The 19,959-nt window shown below is 48.1% G+C and overlaps 1 protein-coding gene across 2 annotated transcripts in view; it reads right to left on the bottom strand.

Annotated features, from left to right (window-relative positions):
- Positions 1-19,959, bottom strand: part of IGSF21 (immunoglobin superfamily member 21) — a 555,163-nt gene that overhangs the window by 389,408 nt on the left and 145,796 nt on the right. For both annotated transcript variants that reach the window (XM_063942118.1, XM_063942117.1), the window contains exon 2: positions 11,581-11,693. In XM_063942118.1, coding sequence (XP_063798188.1) covers positions 11,581-11,693 — 113 coding nt within the window. The remainder of the gene's footprint in view (positions 1-11,580; positions 11,694-19,959) is intronic.

Below are 19,959 nucleotides of genomic sequence, written 5' to 3'. Positions count from 1 at the left end.
CACATAGCCCCGGTCACTGAGACTGGTACCAGCAGCACCATTACAATGAGGAATCACATAGCCCTGGGCACTGAGACTAGTACCAGCAGTGTCAGTACAATGAGGAATCGCATAGCCCCGGTCACTGAGACTAGTACCAGCAGTGTCGGTACAATGAGGAATCACATAGCCCTGGTCACTGAGACTAGTACTAGCAGTGTCAGTACAATGAGGAATCACATAGCCCCGGTCACTGAGACTAGTACCAGCAATGTCAGTACAATGAGGATTCACATAGCCCTGGGCACTGAGACTAGTACAAGCAGTACCAGTACAATGAGGAATCACATAGCCCTGGTCACTGAGACTAGTACCAGCAGTGTCAGTATAATGAGGAATCACATAGCCCCGGTCACTGAGACTAGTACCAGCAGTGTCAGTACAATGAGGAATCACATAGCAACTGGCACTGAGACTAGTACCAGCAGTACCAGTACAATGAGGAATCACATAGCCCTGGTCACTGAGACTAGCACCAGCAGTGTCAGTACAATGAGGAATCACATAGCAACTGGCACTGAGACTAGTACCAGCAGTGTCAGTACAATGAGGAATCACATAGCCCTGGTCACTGAGACTAGCACCAGCAGTGTCAGTACAATGAGGAATCACATAGCAACTGGCACTGAGACTAGTACCAGCAGTACCAGTACAATGAGGAATCACATAGCCCTGGTCACTGAGACTAGCACCAGCAGTGTCAGTACAATGAGGAATCACATAGCCCTGGTCACTGAGACTAGTACCAGCAGTGTCAGTACAATGAGGAATCACATAGCCCTGGTCACTGAGACTGGTACCAGCAGTGTCAGTACAATAAGGGATCACATAGCCCTGGTCACTGAGACTAGTACCAGCAGTGTCAGTACAATGAGGAATCACATAGCCCTGGTCACTGAGACTAGCACCAGCAGTGTCAGTACAATGAGGAATCACATAGCAACTGGCACTGAGACTAGTACCAGCAGTACCAGTACAATGAGGAATCACATAGCCCTGGTCACTGAGACTAGTACCAGCAGTGTCAGTACAATGAGGAATCACATAGCCCTGGTCACTGAGACTGGTACCAGCAGTGTCAGTACAATGAGGAATCACATAGCACCTGGCACTGAGACTAGTACCAGCAGTACCAGTACAATGAGGAATCACATAGCCCTGGTCACTGAGACTAGTACAAGCAGTACCAGTACAATGAGTAATCACATAGCCCCGGTCACTGAGACTAGTACCAGCAGTGTCAGTACAATGAGGAATCACATAGCCCCGGTCACTGAGACTAGTACCAGCAGTGTCAGTACAATGAGGAATCACATAGCCCCGGTCACTGAGACTAGTACCAGCAGTGTCAGTACAATGAGGAATCACATAGCCCCGGTCACTGAGACTAGTACCAGCAGTGTCAGTACAATGAGGAATCACATAGCCCTGGTCACTGAGACTAGTACCAGCAATGTCAGTACAATGAGGAATCACATAGCCCTGGTCACTGAGACTAGTACCAGCAGTGTCAGTACAATGAGGAATCACATAGCCCTGGTCACTGAGACTGGTACCAGCAGTGTCAGTACAATGAGGAATCACATAGCACCTGGCACTGAGACTAGTACCAGCAGTACCAGTACAATGAGGAATCACATAGCCCTGGTCACTGAGACTAGTACCAGCAGTGTCAGTACAATGAGGAATCACATAGCCCTGGTCACTGAGACTGGTACCAGCAGTGTCAGTACAATGAGGAATCACATAGCACCTGGCACTGAGACTAGTACCAGCAGTACCAGTACAATGAGGAATCACATAGCCCTGGTCACTGAGACTAGTACCAGCAGTGTCAGTACAATGAGTAATCACATAGCCCCGGTCACTGAGACTAGTACCAGCAGTGTCAGTACAATGAGGAATCACATAGCCCCGGTCACTGAGACTAGTACCAGCAGTGTCAGTACAATGAGGAATCACATAGCCCCGGTCACTGAGACTAGTACCAGCAGTGTCAGTACAATGAGGAATCACATAGCCCCGGTCACTGAGACTAGTACCAGCAGTGTCAGTACAATGAGGAATCACATAGCCCTGGTCACTGAGACTAGTACCAGCAATGTCAGTACAATGAGGAATCACATAGCCCTGGTCACTGAGACTAGTACCAGCAGTGTCAGTACAATGAGGAATCACATAGCCCTGGTCACTGAGACTGGTACCAGCAGTGTCAGTACAATGAGGAATCACATAGCACCTGGCACTGAGACTAGTACCAGCAGTACCAGTACAATGAGGAATCACATAGCCCTGGTCACTGAGACTAGTACAAGCAGTACCAGTACAATGAGGAATCACATAGCCCTGGTCACTGAGACTAGTACCAGCAGTGTCAGTACAATGAGGAATCACATAGCCCTGGTCACTGAGACTAGTACCAGCAGTGTCAGTACAATGAGGAATCACATAGCCCCAGTCACTGAGACTAGTACCAGCAGTGTCAGTACAATGAGGAATCACATAGCCCTGGTCACTGAGACTAGTACCAGCAGTGTCAGGAGAATGAGTAATCACATAGCCCCGGTCACTGAGACTAGTACCAGCAGTGTCAGTACAATGAGGAATCACATAGCCCCGGTCACTGAGACTAGTACCAGCAGTGTCAGTACAATGAGGAATCACATAGCCCTGGTCACTGAGACTAGTACCAGCAATGTCAGTACAATGAGGAATCACATAGCCCTGGTCACTGAGACTAGTACCAGCAGTGTCAGTACAATGAGGAATCACATAGCCCTGGTCACTGAGACTGGTACCAGCAGTACCAGTACAATGAGGAATCACATAGCCCTGGGCACTGAGACTAGTACCAGCAGTGTCAGTACAATGAGGAATCACATAGCCCTGGTCACTGAGACTAGTACCAGCAGTGTCAGTACAATGAGGAATCACATAGCCCCGGTCACTGAGACTAGTACCAGCAGTGTCAGTACAATGAGGAATCACATAGCCCTGGTCACTGAGACTGGTACCAGCAGTGTCAGTACAATGAGGAATCACATAGCACCTGGCACTGAGACTAGTACCAGCAGTACCAGTACAATGAGGAATCACATAGCCCTGGTCACTGAGACTAGTACCAGCAGTGTCAGTACAATGAGGAATCACATAGCCCCGGTCACTGAGACTAGTACCAGCAGTGTCAGTATAATGAGGAATCACATAGCCCTGGTCACTGAGACTAGTACAAGCAGCGTCAGTACAATGAGGAATCACATAGCCCTGGTCACTGAGACTAGCACCAGCAGTGTCAGTACAATGAGGAATCACATAGCAACTGGCACTGAGACTAGTACCAGCAGTACCAGTACAATGAGGAATCACATAGCCCTGGTCACTGAGACTAGCACCAGCAGTGTCAGTACAATGAGGAATCACATAGCCCTGGTCACTGAGACTAGTACCAGCAGTGTCAGTACAATGAGGAATCACATAGCCCTGGTCACTGAGACTGGTACCAGCAGTGTCAGTACAATAAGGGATCACATAGCCCTGGTCACTGAGACTAGCACCAGCAGTGTCAGTACAAAGAGGAATCACATAGCAACTGGCACTGAGACTAGTACCAGCAGTACCAGTACAATGAGGAATCACATAGCCCTGGTCACTGAGACTAGTACCAGCAGTGTCAGTACAATGAGGAATCACATAGCCCTGGTCACTGAGACTGGTACCAGCAGTGTCAGTACAATGAGGAATCACATAGCACCTGGCACTGAGACTAGTACCAGCAGTACCAGTACAATGAGGAATCACATAGCCCTGGTCACTGAGACTAGTACAAGCAGTACCAGTACAATGAGGAATCACATAGCCCTGGTCACTGAGACTAGTACCAGCAGTGTCAGTACAATGAGGAATCACATAGCCCTGGTCACTGAGACTAGTACCAGCAGTGTCAGTACAATGAGGAATCACATAGCCCCGGTCACTGAGACTAGTACCAGCAGTGTCAGTACAATGAGGAATCACATAGCCCTGGTCACTGAGACTGGTACCAGCAGTGTCAGTACAATGAGGAATCACATAGCACCTGGCACTGAGACTAGTACCAGCAGTACCAGTACAATGAGGAATCACATAGCCCTGGTCACTGAGACTAGTACCAGCAGTGTCAGTACAATGAGGAATCACATAGCCCCGGTCACTGAGACTAGTACCAGCAGTGTCAGTATAATGAGGAATCACATAGCCCTGGTCACTGAGACTAGTACAAGCAGCGTCAGTACAATGAGGAATCACATAGCCCTGGTCACTGAGACTAGTACCAGCAGTGTCAGTACAATGAGGAATCACATAGCCCCGGTCACTGAGACTAGTACCAGCAGTGTCAGTATAATGAGGAATCACATAGCAACTGGCACTGAGACTAGTACCAGCAGTACCAGTACAAAGGAATCACATAGTCCTGGTCACTGAGACTAGTACCAGCAGTGTCAGTACAATGAGGAATCACATAGCCCCGGTCACTGAGACTGGTACCAGCAGTGTCAGTACAATGAGGAATCACATAGCCCCGGTCACTGAGACTAGTACCAGCAGTGTCAGTACAATGAGGAATCACATAGCCCTGGTCACTGAGACTAGTACCAGCAGTGTCAGTACAATGAGGAATCACATAGCCCTGGTCACTGAGACTAGTACCAGCAATGTCAGTACAATGAGGAATCACATAGCCCTGGTCACTGAGACTAGTACCAGCAGTGTCAGTACAATGAGGAATCACATAGCCCTGGTCACTGAGACTGGTACCAGCAGTACCAGTACAATGAGGAATCACATAGCCCTGGGCACTGAGACTAGTACCAGCAGTGTCAGTACAATGAGGAATCACATAGCCCTGGTCACTGAGACTAGTACCAGCAGTGTCAGTACAATGAGGAATCGCATAGCACCGGTCACTGAGACTAGTAACAGCAGTGTCAGTACAATGAGGAATCACATAGCCCTGGTCACTGAGACTAGTAACAGCAGTGTCAGTACAATGAGGAATCACATAGCCCCGGTCACTGAGACTGGTACCAGCAGTACCAGTACAATGAGGAATCACATAGCCCTGGTCACTGAGACTAGTACCAGCAGTGTCAGTATAATGAGGAATCACATAGCCCCGGTCACTGAGACTAGTACCAGCAGTGTCAGTACAATGAGGAATCACATAGCCCTGGTCACTGAGACTAGTACCAGCAGTGTCAGTACAATGAGGAATCACATAGCCCCGGTCACTGAGACTAGTACCAGCAGTGTCAGTACAATGAGGAATCACATAGCCCCGGTCACTGAGACTAGTACCAGCAGTGTCAGTACAATGAGGAATCACATAGCCCCGGTCACTGAGACTAGTACCAGCAGTGTCAGTACAATGAGGAATCACATAGCCCTGGTCACTGAGACTAGTACCAGCAGTGTCAGTACAATGAGGAATCACATAGCCCTGGTCACTGAGACTAGTACCAGCAATGTCAGTACAATGAGGAATCACATAGCCCTGGTCACTGAGACTAGTACCAGCAATGTCAGTACAATGAGGAATCACATAGCCCTGGTCACTGAGACTAGTACCAGCAATGTCAGTACAATGAGGAATCACATAGCCCTGGTCACTGAGACTAGTACCAGCAGTGTCAGTACAATGAGGAATCACATAGCCCTGGTCACTGAGACTGGTACCAGCAGTACCAGTACAATGAGGAATCACATAGCCCTGGGCACTGAGACTGGTACCAGCAGTGTCAGTACAATGAGGAATCACATAGCCCTGGGCACTGAGACTGGTACCAGCAGTACTAGTACAATGAGGAATCACATAGCCCTGGTCACTGAGACTAGTACCAGCAGTGTCAGTACAATGAGGAATCACATAGCCCCGGTCACTGAGACTAGTACCAGCAGTGTCAGTACAATGAGGAATCACATAGCCCCGGTCACTGAGACTAGTACCAGCAGTGTCAGTACAATGAGGAATCACATAGCCCGGTCACTGAGACTAGTACCAGCAGTGTCAGTACAATGAGGAATCACATAGCCCCGGTCACTGAGACTAGTACCAGCAGTGTCAGTACAATGAGGAATCACGTAGCCCTGGTCACTGAGACTAGTACCAGCAATGTCAGTACAATGAGGAATCACATAGCCCTGGTCACTGAGACTAGTATCAGCAATGTCAGCACAATGAGGAATCACATAGCCCTGGTCACTGAGACTAGTACCAGCAGTGTCAGTACAATGAGGAATCACATAGCCCTGGTCACTGAGACTAGTACCAGCAATGTCAGTACAATGAGGAATCACATAGCCCTGGTCACTGAGACTAGTACCAGCAATGTCAGTACAATGAGGAATTACATAGACCTGGTCACTGAGACTAGTACCAGCAATGTCAGTACAATGAGGAATCACATAGCCCTGGTCACTGAGACTAGTACCAGCAGTGTCAGTATAATGAGGAATCACATAGCCCTGGTCACTGAGACTAGTACCAGCAATGTCAGTACAATGAGGAATCACATAGCCCTGGTCACTGAGACTAGTACCAGCAGTGTCAGTATAATGAGGAATCACATAGCCCTGGTCACTGAGACTAGTACCAGCAGTGTCAGTACAATGAGGAATCACATAGCCCCGGTCACTGAGACTAGTACCAGCAGTGTCAGTACAATGAGGAATCACATAGCCCTGGTCACTGAGACTAGTACCAGCAGTGTCAGTATAATGAGGGATCACATAGCCCTGGTCACTGAGACTAGTACCAGCAGTGTCAGTACAATGAGGAATCACATAGCCCCGGTCACTGAGACTAGTACCAGCAGTGTCAGTACAATGAGGAATCACGTAGCCCTGGTCACTGAGACTAGTACCAGCAATGTCAGTACAATGAGGAATCACATAGCCCTGGTCACTGAGACTAGTACCAGCAATGTCAGTACAATGAGGAATCACATAGCCCTGGTCACTGAGACTAGTACCAGCAGTGTCAGTACAATGAGGAATCACATAGCCCTGGTCACTGAGACTAGTACCAGCAATGTCAGTACAATGAGGAATCACATAGCCCTGGTCACTGAGACTAGTACCAGCAATGTCAGTACAATGAGGAATCACATAGCCCTGGTCACTGAGACTAGTACCAGCAGTGTCAGTACAATGAGGAATCACATAGCCCTGGTCACTGAGACTAGTACCAGCAGTGTCAGTATAATGAGGAATCACATAGCCCTGGTCACTGAGACTAGTACCAGCAGTGTCAGTACAATGAGGAATCACATAGCCCCGGTCACTGAGACTAGTACCAGCAGTGTCAGTATAATGAGGAATCACATAGCCCCGGTCACTGAGACTAGTACCAGCAGTGTCAGTACAATGAGGAATCACATAGCCCCGGTCACTGAGACTAGTACCAGCAGTGTCAGTACAATGAGGAATCACATAGCTCTGGTCACTGAGACTAGTACCAGCAGTATCAGTACAATGAGGAATCACATAGCCCTGGTCACTGAGACTAGTACCAGCAGTGTCAGTACAATGAGGAATCACATAGCCCTGGGCACTGAGACTAGTACCAGCAGTGTCAGTACAATGAGGTATCACATAGCCCTGGTCACTGAGACTAGTACCAGCAATGTCAGTACAATGAGGAATCACATAGCACCGGTCACTGAGACTAGTACCAGCAATGTCAGTACAATGAGGAATCACATAGCCCTGGTCACTGAGACTAGTACCAGCAGTGTCAGTACAATGAGGAATCACATAGCCCTGGTCACTGAGACTAGTACCAGCAGTGTCAGTATAATGAGGAATCACATAGCCCTGGTCACTGAGACTAGTACCAGCAGTGTCAGTACAATGAGGAATCACGTAGCCCTGGTCACTGAGACTAGTACCAGCAGTGTCAGTACAATGAGGAATCACATAGCCCTGGTCACTGAGACTAGTACCAGCAGTGTCAGTACAATGAGGAATCACATAGCCCTGGTCACTGAGACTAGTACCAGCAGTGTCAGTACAATGAGGTATCACATAGCCCTGGTCACTGAGACTAGTACCAGCAGTGTCAGTACAATGAGGAATCACATTGCCCTGGTCACTGAGACTAGTACCAGCAATGTCAGTACAATGAGGAATCACATAGCCCTGGTCACTGAGACTAGTACCAGCAGTGTCAGTACAATGAGGAATCACATAGCCCTGGTCACTGAGACTAGTACCAGCAGTGTCAGTACAATGAGGAATCACATAGCCCTGGTCACTGAGACTAGTACCAGCAGTGTTAGTACAATGAGGAATCACATAGCCCTGGTCACTGAGACTAGTACCAGCAGTGTCAGTACAATGAGGAATCACATAGCCCTGGTCACTGAGACTGGTACCAGCAGTGTCAGTACAATGAGGAATCACATAGCACCGGTCACTGAGACTAGTACCAGCAGTGTTAGTACAATGAGGAATCACATAGCCCTGGTCACTGAGACTAGCACCAGCAGTGTCAGTACAATGAGGAATCACATAGCCCTGGTCACTGAGACTAGTACCAGCAGTATCAGTACAATGAGGAATCACATAGCCCCGGTCACTGAGACTAGTACCAGCAGTGTCAGTACAATGAGGAATCACATAGCCCCGGTCACTGAGACTAGTACCAGCAGTGTCAGTACAATGAGGAATCACACAGCCCCGGTCACTGAGACTAGTACCAGCAGTGTCAGTACAATTAGGAATCACATAGCACCGGTCACTGAGACTAGTACCAGCAGTGTCAGCACAATGAGGAATCACATAGCACCGGTCACTGAGACTAGTACCAGCAGTGTCAGTACAATGAGGAATCACGTAGCCCTGGTCACTGAGACTAGTACCAGCAATGTCAGTACAATGAGGAATCACATAGCCCTGGTCACTGAGACTAGTACCAGCAGTGTCAGTACAATGAGGAATCACATAGCCCTGGTCACTGAGACTGGTACCAGCAGTGTCAGTACAATGAGGAATCACATAGCACCGGTCACTGAGACTAGTACCAGCAGTGTTAGTACAATGAGGAATCACATAGCCCTGGTCACTGAGACTAGTACCAGCAGTGTCAGTACAATGAGGAATCACATAGCCCTGGGCACTGAGACTAGTACCAGCAGTGTCAGTACAATGAGGAATCACATAGCCCTGGTCACTGAGACTAGTACCAGCAGTGTCAGTACAATGAGGAATCACATAGCCCTGGTCACTGAGACTAGTACCAGCAATGTCAGTACAATGAGGAATCACATAGCCCTGGTCACTGAGACTAGTACCAGCAGTGTCAGTACAATGAGGAATCACATAGCCCTGGTCACTGAGACTAGTACCAGCAGTGTTAGTACAATGAGGAATCACATAGCCCTGGTCACTGAGACTAGTACCAGCAGTGTCAGTACAATGAGGAATCACATAGCACCGGTCACTGAGACTAGTACCAGCAGTGTCAGTACAATGAGGAATCACATAGCCCTGGTCACTGAGACTAGTACCAGCAGTGTCAGTACAATGAGGAATCACATAGCCCTGGTCACTGAGACTAGTACCAGCAGTGTCAGTACAATGAGGAATCACATAGCCCTGGTCACTGAGACTAGTACCAGCAATGTCAGTACAATGAGGAATCACATAGCCCTGGTCACTGAGACTAGTACCAGCAATGTCAGTACAATGAGGAATCACATAGCCCTGGTCACTGAGACTAGTACCAGCAATGTCAGTACAATGAGGAATCACATAGCCCTGGTCACTGAGACTAGTACCAGCAGTGTCAGTACAATGAGGAATCACATAGCCCTGGTCACTGAGACTAGTACCAGCAGTGTTAGTACAATGAGGAATCACATAGCCCTGGTCACTGAGACTAGTACCAGCAGTGTCAGTACAATGAGGAATCACATAGCCCTGGTCACTGAGACTGGTACCAGCAGTGTCAGTACAATGAGGAATCACATAGCACCGGTCACTGAGACTAGTACCAGCAGTGTCAGTACAATGAGGAATCACATAGCCCTGGTCACTGAGACTAGTACCAGCAGTGTCAGTACAATGAGGAATCACATAGCCCTGGTCACTGAGACTAGTACCAGCAGTATCAGTACAATGAGGAATCACATAGCCCCGGTCACTGAGACTAGTACCAGCAGTGTCAGTACAATGAGGAATCACATAGCCCTGGTCACTGAGACTAGTACCAGCAGTGTCAGTACAATTAGGAATCACACAGCCCTGGTCACTGAGACTAGTACCAGCAGTGTCAGTACAATTAGGAATCACATAGCACCGGTCACTGAGACTAGTACCAGCAGTGTCAGTACAATGAGGAATCACATAGCACCGGTCACTGAGAGCAGCACACTACTGTACAGCATATCAATATGAAGCCAAGCACTTTATACTTAGAGTAATTCATTAAGGTCACACATTATTTCCCATTTTATAATTCCATAGCACTAATTGCAAATTGTTCAAAAGGCTTCACCTTTTAGTTCACTTTTTTCATACAGTATATATTCCACTTCCAAATTCAGTATATCGTATTTTACATTCTGATACTGTTCCTTTTGGTAAATCACTTAATATACTGATTTGCTTCAAAGTTTATTCCAGCAAATGTATATATCATCCAGAGTCTGTTTTTACTTCCCTAAGAAAAGACACAGAAGTGCTCCTCGGACGTCACGTGTATCCAACACAAGAAGAACAGTACTATTGACGTACAATGAAAAGAGACAATGGCCCTCATTCCGAGTTGCTCGCTCGTTATTTTTCTTCGCATCGCAGCGATTTTCCGCAAACTGCGCATGCGCAATGGTCGCACCGCGGCTGCGCCAAGTAAATTTGCAAAGAAGTATGGTATTTTACTCACGACTTAGCGAAGATTTTTCTTAGTTCTGGTGATCGGAGTGTGATTGACAGGAAGTGGGTGTTTCTGGGCGGAAACTGACCGTTTTATGGGTGTGTGTGAATAAACGCTGCCGTTTCTGGGAAAAACGCGGGAGTGGCTGGAGAAACGGGGGAGTGTCTGGGCGAACGCTGGGTGTGTTTGTGACGTCAAACCAGGAACGAAAAGGAATGAACTGATCGCAGTGGCAGAGTAAGTCTCGAGCTACTCGGAAACTGTAAAGAAATTTCTGATCGCTATTCTATTCGCAATTCTGCGAATCTTTCGTTCGCTATTCTGCAAAGCTAAGATTCGCTCCCAGTAGGCGACGGCTTAGCGTATGCAAAGCTGCTAAAAGCAGCTAGCGAGCGAACAACTCAGAATGAGGGCCAATGTTGCGTGGATGATAGAGAGAAATTGGTGAGAGACATAAGATAAAGCAATGGTGTTAGGGGGAGAAGCTGGTGCGCATCTGTAACTCTGCAATCTCGGCTTGCACATGTATGAAAGGAGACACACTGAGCAGGTATTCTACCGGCATACAAAGATGGAGACAGCGAAACCACGGCTACCGTTTCTAGGTACGTATGCTATATGTTCCTTACCCGGTACCACACGATTTCTCGCATGCGCCCGTCTGTCCTGAAGTTGCATTTCAGAGTCACTGCGTCTCCAACCACCACCGGAGGAAGGGGCTCAATGGTGACTGTCAGATATCCTGGGGAGAAATAACACAAAACCTTTGCATTAATTGTGAGTTGACGTACATGGAATATACAGACCGAGGCGGAGAAACCGCAACCGTATACTTCCGGATAATTTATAGCTAGGATGCAATCAGATACTATTGATTGTGAAACACTTTGCGAGGAAACATCTACTCAGCTATGTACTCCTGGTAAGTGAGCAGACAGACAGCACCGGATCTGAGATCCATATTCTCCCTTACAGATGTCTCTGTGTCTGAGCAATAAGCTGGAACCTTAAGCCGCAACCAGGCACGGAACAGACTGAAGCCGATAGATCTGCAGAGTCAATAAGGCCCTAGGCAGAGACGCCACCGACTGTATCTGCAGAGCTTCAGCCTCCAGGACTAGGACTGTAGGACACCACTAACACTACCAACAAAGACGGCTGGTAACGGAGCTGGTGACCGCGTGAGGTCTGTAGCCAGGAGCATGACCGCAGCAATGTGTCATATTAGTCACATGTCAATGCAGGCCTACATTTTGAACGTTTAGAGTGTGAGCTCCTTGGGGCAGACGGACCAAATCTTCAGCTTGTTTATGGATACACATGTGCAGAGTGTGTAAATGTGCCTGGGGATGGCAGGTTGACCAAGCCGGGGAGCGTACGCTTGCCAGAATAAAACAATATACTGGTATGATTTATATCTACAGAAGTGGTGAAGGGAGATCCATGCACTGAGGGGGAGATGTATCAAATTTTGGAGCGAGATAAAGTAGAAAAGATCCTTCTGCCAGCCATTGCTCTAGCATAGCCTGTAAAATGACAGACGCTGATTGAAAGTTTCGGAGAAACTTCCCCACTTTATCTCTCACCAAATTTTGATACATTTCCCCCTGAATTCCATAGTGGACACGCTGCGAGCGCCCCAATGTGGCATTAAGCATTGAACGTGAGCGTACGGGTCACACGTGGCAGGGTCCTATTGTGCGTACGCATGGAATACAGACAGATCAGCAAGGCAAGAGCCCCACCACAGCAATATTAACCTCCAATGCTTAGTAAATAGACCCAACAGCCTGTAACATGACAGATAGGAGCTGATTGGCTGGTACTTTATATCTCTTAACACTTTATCGCTATCCAAGGCTTACTAAATAGACCCCTAGTCCCGATTTCCCCGTCTTGTCTCGGACACTGCGGGTAAACGCCAGCACGGCGTTCCTTTGGCTTACAAGTTAGCGCAAAGCCTCAATCTTGGTAGCAAAAAAGCAATCACGCAGCGCATGAAGTGGCCCCCAAACGCCCACCGAAACACCTCCTCTAGGAGCCTCTCCGTAATAATCTCTCCTGCCAAGAACTCAGCCCTCCCTGAGTCAGCACATCGCGCCCGCTCTTCTCCGTAAGAGGGAGTCGGGGAATCGGGACTGCGCCCGGGGGGTGCTTGCAGCTCCTGAAAGCGGTGATTGCCTTTGAAAATGAAGGGGTTAATTAAAGAGGGCTCCCATCCATTAAATACATTAAAAAACCTTCATTCTTCACAAACAAGATTAATTCGCTGGCAGAAAGCACAGAAGCGGCTGCTGGCAGGTCGTATGCAAAGCAGTCTGCAAACACGCATACAGAGTGATGGAGGGGGGGCGCAGGGGGCTGTGTTGTGCTAAAAGAGTATACAATATTGTGCGTCTGTGTCCATCAGAGGAAACGCACAATATGTGATCCATGATCATAATTGTCTCTAACGACATGTGCAAAGGTTCTCTAGTCCTTATCCAGAAATAGATATTCCCTGGGGCGGAAGATGAAAACGTGCAGCCTGTATGGAACAATGCATTACGTCTATACAGTATGTGTACAGCTGATGATGCTGTAAGTATGATGCGCTCAGTGACAGTGTTCTGTCATCAGTAGTGACAGTGTTCTGTCATCAGTGCCTGGTTATAACGCTACGCACCTGCACATTAAGTATGGTCAGTAAAACACAGGTGACACCTGGGGTCCCAGAACAACGACACACTGACACCTGGAGACCCAGAACAATGACACACCGACACCTGGAGACCCAGAACAATGACACACCGACACCTGGAGACCCAGAACAATGACACACTGACACCTGGAGACCCAGAACAATGACACACCGACACCTGGAGACCCAGAACAATGACACACCGACACCTGGAGACCCAGAACAATGACACACTGACACCTGGAGACCCAGAACAATGGCACACCGACACCTGGAGACCCAGAACAATGACACACCGACACCTGGAGACCCAGAACAATGACACACTGACACCTGGAGACCCAGAACAATGACACACCGACACCTGGAGACCCAGAACAATGACACACCGACACCTGGAGACCCAGAACAATGACACACTGACACCTGGAGACCCAGAACAATGACACACCGACACCTGGAGACCCAGAACAATGACACACCGACACCTGGAGACCCAGAACAATGACACACTGACACCTGGAGACCCAGAACAATGACACACCGACACCTGGAGACCCAGAACAATGACACACCGACACCTGGGGTCCCAGAACAATGACACACCGACACCTGGAGACCCAGAACAATGACACACTGACACCTGGAGACCCAGAACAATGGCACACCGACACCTGGAGACCCAGAACAATGACACACCGACACCTGGAGACCCAGAACAATGACACACTGACACCTGGAGACCCAGAACAATGACACACCGACACCTGGAGACCCAGAACAATGACACACCGACACCTGGAGACCCAGAACAATGACACACTGACACCTGGAGACCCAGAACAATGACACACCGACACCTGGAGACCCAGAACAATGACACACCGACACCTGGAGACCCAGAACAATGACACACTGACACCTGGAGACCCAGAACAATGACACACCGACACCTGGAGACCCAGAACAATGACACACCGACACCTGGGGTCCCAGAACAATGACACACCGACACCTGGAGACCCAGAACAATGACACACCGACACCTGGAGACCCAGAACAATGACACACCGACACCTGGAAACCCAGAACAATGACACACTGACACCTGGGGTCCCAGAACAATGACACACTAACACCTGGGGTCCCAGAACAATGACACCTGGAGACCCAGAACAATGACACACTGACACCTGGAGACCCAGAAAAATGACACACTGACACCTGGGGTCCCAGAACAATGACACACTGACACCTGGAGACCCAGAACAATGACACACTGACACCTGGGATCCCAGAACAATGGCACACTGACACCTGGTGTCCCAGGACAATGACACACTGACACCTGGGGTCCCAGAACAATGGCACACTGACACCTGGTGTCCCAGGACAATGACACACTGACACCTGGGATCCCAGAACAATGACACACTGACACCTGGGGTCCCAGAACAATGACACACTGACACCTGGGGTCCCAGAACAATGACACACTGACACCTGTACTCCCAGAACAATGACACACTGACACCTGGGGTCCCAGGACAATGACACACTGACACCTGGGGTCACAGAACAATGACACACTGACACCTGGGGTCCCAGAACAATGACACACTGACACCTGGAGTCCCAGAACAATGACACACTGACACCTGTACTCCCAGAACAATGACACACTGACACCTGGGGTCCCAGGACAATGACACACTGACACCTGGGGTCACAGAACAATGACACACCGACACCTGGGGTCCCAGAACAATGACACACTGACACCTGGAGTCCCAGAACAATGACACACTGACACCTGGAGTCCCAGAACAATGGCACACTGACACCTGGGGTCCCAGAACAATGACACACTGACACCTGGGGTCCCAGAACAATGGCACACTGACACCTGGGGTCCCAGAACAATGACACACTGACACCTGGAGACCCAGAATAATGACACACTGACACCTGTACTCCCAGAACAATGACACACTGACACCTGGGGTCCCAGGACAATGACACACTGACACCTGGGGTCACAGAACAATGACACACTGACACCTGGGGTCCCAGAACACCTGGCGGGTCGCCTTTACTCATTAGAAAAGTATTATTTCTGCACAACTAATATTCGTGATGAAGATTCCAGCGCTAAGCGCTAGTATAGTTACACTGGATGCCGGAACGGTGAGCGGGATTTGTATGTGGAGATAACGGATCCCTGTATGAATGCTTCCATCACACAATTGCTTATCTCCCATTCATGTACAACAGACAGAACAGGCTCATTATTTACAGGTGCTTCCAGGCTCGTTACACAGTGAGGTCCCAGGTATCTAGACAAGCGGGGGTTAAACTCTCTAGAAGAATCTGGTGGTAACTCAGACTGTCTCTCTGTGTACTGTAACCTCTCTAGAAGAATCTGGTGGTAACTCAGACTGTCTCTCTGTGTACTGTAACCTCTCTAGAAGAATCTGGTGGTAACTCAGACTGTCGCTCTGTGTACTGTAACCTCTCTAGAAGGATCTGGTGGTAACTCAGAGGTAACTCAGACTGTCTCTCTGTGTACTGTAACCTCTCTAGAAGGATCTGGTGGTAACTCAGACTGTCTCTCTGTGTACTGTAACCTCTCTAGAAGGATCTGGTGGTAACTCAGACTGTCTCTCTGTGTACTGTAACCTCTCTAGAAGGATCTGGTGGTAACTCAGACGGTCTCTCTGTGTACTGTAACCTCTCTAGAATGAGCTGGGGGTAAATCAGACTGTCTCTCTGTGTACTGTAACCTCTCTAGAAGAATCTGGTGGTAACTCAGACTGTCTCTCTGTGTACTGTAACCTCTCTAGAAGAATCTGGTGGTAACTCAGACTGTCTCTCTGTGTACTGTAACCTCTCTAGAAGAATCTGGTGGTAACTCAGACTGTCTCTCTGTGTACTGTAACCTCTCTAGAAGAATCTGGTGGTAACTCAGACTGTCTCTCTGTGTACTGTAACCTCTCTAGAAGGATCTGGTGGTAACTCAGACTGTCTCTCTGTGTACTGTAACCTCTCTAGAATGAGCTGAGTGTTAATCAGATTGTCTCTCTGTGTACTGTAACCTCTCTAGAAGGATGTGGTGGTAACTCAGACTGTCTCTCTGTGTGCTGTAACCTCTCTGGAATGAGCTGGGGGTAAATCAGACTGTCTCTCTGTGTACTGTAACCTCTCTAGAAGAAGAATCTGGTGGTAAATGAGAATCTCTGTGTACTGTAACCTCTCTAGAATGAGCTGGGGGTAAACCAGACTCTCTCTTTGTGTACTGTAACCTCTCTAGAAGAAGAATCTGGTGGTAACTCAGACTGTCTCTCTGTGTACTGTAACCTCTCTAGAATGAGCTGGGGGTAACTCAGACTGTCTCTCTGTGTACTGTAACCTCTCTAGAAGGATCTGGTGGTAACTCAGACTGTCTCTCTGTGTACTGTAACCTCTCTAGAATGAGCTGGGGGTAACTCAGACTGTCTCTTTGTGTACTGTAACCTCTCTAGAAGAAGAATCTGGTGGTAACTCAGACGGTCTCTCTGTGTACTGTAACCTCTCTAGAATTAGCTGGGGGTAAATCAGACTGTCTCTCTGTGTACTGTAATCTCTCTAGAAGGATCTGGTGGTAACTCAGACTGTCTCTTTGTGTACTGTAACCTCTCTAGAAGAAGAATCTGGTGGTAAATGAGAATGTCTCTCTGTGTACTGTAACCTCTCTAGAATGAGCTGGGGGTAAATCAGACTCTCTGTGTACTGTAACCTCTCTAGAAGAAGAATCTGGTGGTAAATGAGAATCTCTCTCTGTGTACTGTAACCTCTCTAGAAGAAGAATCTGGTGGTAACTCAGACTGTCTTTCTGTGTACTGTAACCTCTCTAGAAGGATCTGGTGGTAACTCAGACTGTCTCTCTGTGTACTGTAACCTCTCTAGAAGGATCTGGTGGTAACTCAGACTGTCTCTTTGTGTACTGTAACCTCTCTAGAAGAAGAATCTGGCGGTAAATGAGAATCTCTCTCTGTGTACTGTAACTTCTCTAGAATGAGCTGGGGGTAAATCAGACTGTCTCTTTGTGTACTGTAACCTCTCTAGAAGAAGAATCTGGTGGTAAATGAGAATCTCTGTGTACTGTAACCTCTCTAGAAGAAGAATCTGGTGGTAACTCAGACTGTCTCTCTGTGTACTGTAACCTCTCTAGAAGGATCTGGTGGTAACTCAGACTGTCTCTCCGTGTACTGTAACCTCTCTAGAAGGATCTGGTGGTAACTCAGACTGTCTCTTTGTGTACCTTAACCTCTCTAGAAGAAGAATCTGGCGGTAAATGAGAATCTCTCTCTGTGTACTGTAACCTCTCTAGAATGAGCTGGGGGTAAATGAGAATCTCTCTCTGTGTACTGTAACCTCTCTAGAAGGATCTGGTGGTAACTCAGACTGTCTCTCTGTGTACTGTAACCTCTCTAGAAGGATCTGGTGGTAACTCAGACTGTCTCTCTGTGTACTGTAACCTCTCTAGAAGGATCTGGTGGTAACTCAGACTGTCTCTTTGTGTACTGTAACCTCTCTAGAAGAAGAATCTGGCGGTAAATGAGAATCTCTCTCTGTGTACTGTAACCCATGAGTAGCGGTGTGAATCGCTGGCTGTCTCGTGCTGTATAGCCCACGAGGTGACGGGCCTGGCGTTGCAGAGCAGTTTGCTGTGTGCTGGTGAATTACTATATGCTTCCTTAATAGTTTTCCTGACCTGAGCTAGGGGCATATTGTGGGATTAATGGCCACGTCCGGACCCTTTTACTGTCATTAATTCTGCCCGGGATGCTTAATAGCCTGGCGTGTCTCCCCGAGCCCGGCTCTTATCTGCTCCATGCCTCTTGTCTTTGGTCCTGTCTGGCAAAGCACTGGAGGAGACTTGCTTATTTGGGTTATAAAGAACGCGTGTTTGATAGCATCTGAAGGCTGCGTCCGGCGCGGCGATAGCATCTCGCCTTGTCTCCGACTCATATTTCTCGTCTTGGCCTCATATTTCTCGCTCGGTGGCTCCCCGCTGGCCTCGTGCTGTGTATACAGATCAGATCGGACTGTTCTCACTGTAAAAGGAAAGAGCCTCAGCACGTCTGAAACATTGGGAAATGTTCTTACTACTGTCCATAATTAAATTACCAGAATTTTAACTCATATGCTATTAAAAAGTATTTAGGATTATAAAGCTCACTGTAAGGAGTCAGTCCGATTACCCGTGATGTCATTGCGGGCGCGAGTAAGTGCGGCTGTATGCTGCCCCAATGGTACATCCGGCTCACCGATTTCTGGGGGTGATTCCGAGTTGTTCGCTCGCTAGCTGCTTTTAGCAGCATTGCACACGCTAAGCCGCCGCCTACTGGGAGTGTATTTTAGCATAGTAGAATTGCGAACGAAAGATTAGCAGAATTGCGAATAGAAATTTCTTAGCAGTTTCTGAGTAGCTCGAGACTTACTCTTACACTGCGATCAGTTCAGTCAGTTTCGTTCCTGGTTTGACGTCACACACACGCCCAGCGTTCGCCCAGCCACTCCCCCGTTTCTCCAGACACTCCCGCGTTTTTCCCTGACACTCCTGCGTTTTTCCGCACACTCCCATAAAACGGTCAGTTTCCGCCCAGAAACACCCACTTCCTGTCAATCACACTACGATCAGCAGAACGATGAAAAAACTTTGTTACGCCGTGAGTAAAATACCAAACTTTTGTGCAAATTTACTTGGGCATGCGCAGTTTGCGACTAATCGCTCCGTAGTGAAAAAAAATAAGATTTTACTTACCGATAAATCTATTTCTCGTAGTCCGTAGTGGATGCTGGGGACTCAGTCAGGACCATGGGGATTAGCGGCTCCGCAGGAGACAGGGCACAAAACTAAAGCTTTAGGATCAGGTGGTGTGTACTGGCCCTCCTCCAAGCCTCAGTTAGGATACTGTGCCCGGACGAGCGTACACAATAAGGAAGGATATTGAATCCCGGGTAAGACTCATACCAGCCACACCAATCACACCGTATAACTTGTGATCTAAACCCAGTTAACAGTATGACAAACGTAGGAGCCTCTGAACAGACGGCTCACAACAAATAACAACCCGATTTTTTTGTAACAATAACTATGTACAAGTATTGCAGACAATCCGCACTTGGGATGGGCGCCCAGCATCCACTACGGACTACGAGAAATAGATTTATCGGTAAGTAAAATCTTATTTTCTCTGACGTCCTAAGTGGATGCTGGGGACTCCGTCAGGACCATGGGGATTATACCAAAGCTCATAAACGGGCGGGAGAGTGCGGATGACTC

The sequence above is a fragment of the Pseudophryne corroboree genome, chromosome 10 (assembly GCF_028390025.1).
Source record: "Pseudophryne corroboree isolate aPseCor3 chromosome 10, aPseCor3.hap2, whole genome shotgun sequence".
Lineage (NCBI taxonomy): Eukaryota > Metazoa > Chordata > Amphibia > Anura > Myobatrachidae > Pseudophryne > Pseudophryne corroboree.
This window is presented reverse-complemented; position numbering and strand designations above follow the sequence as displayed.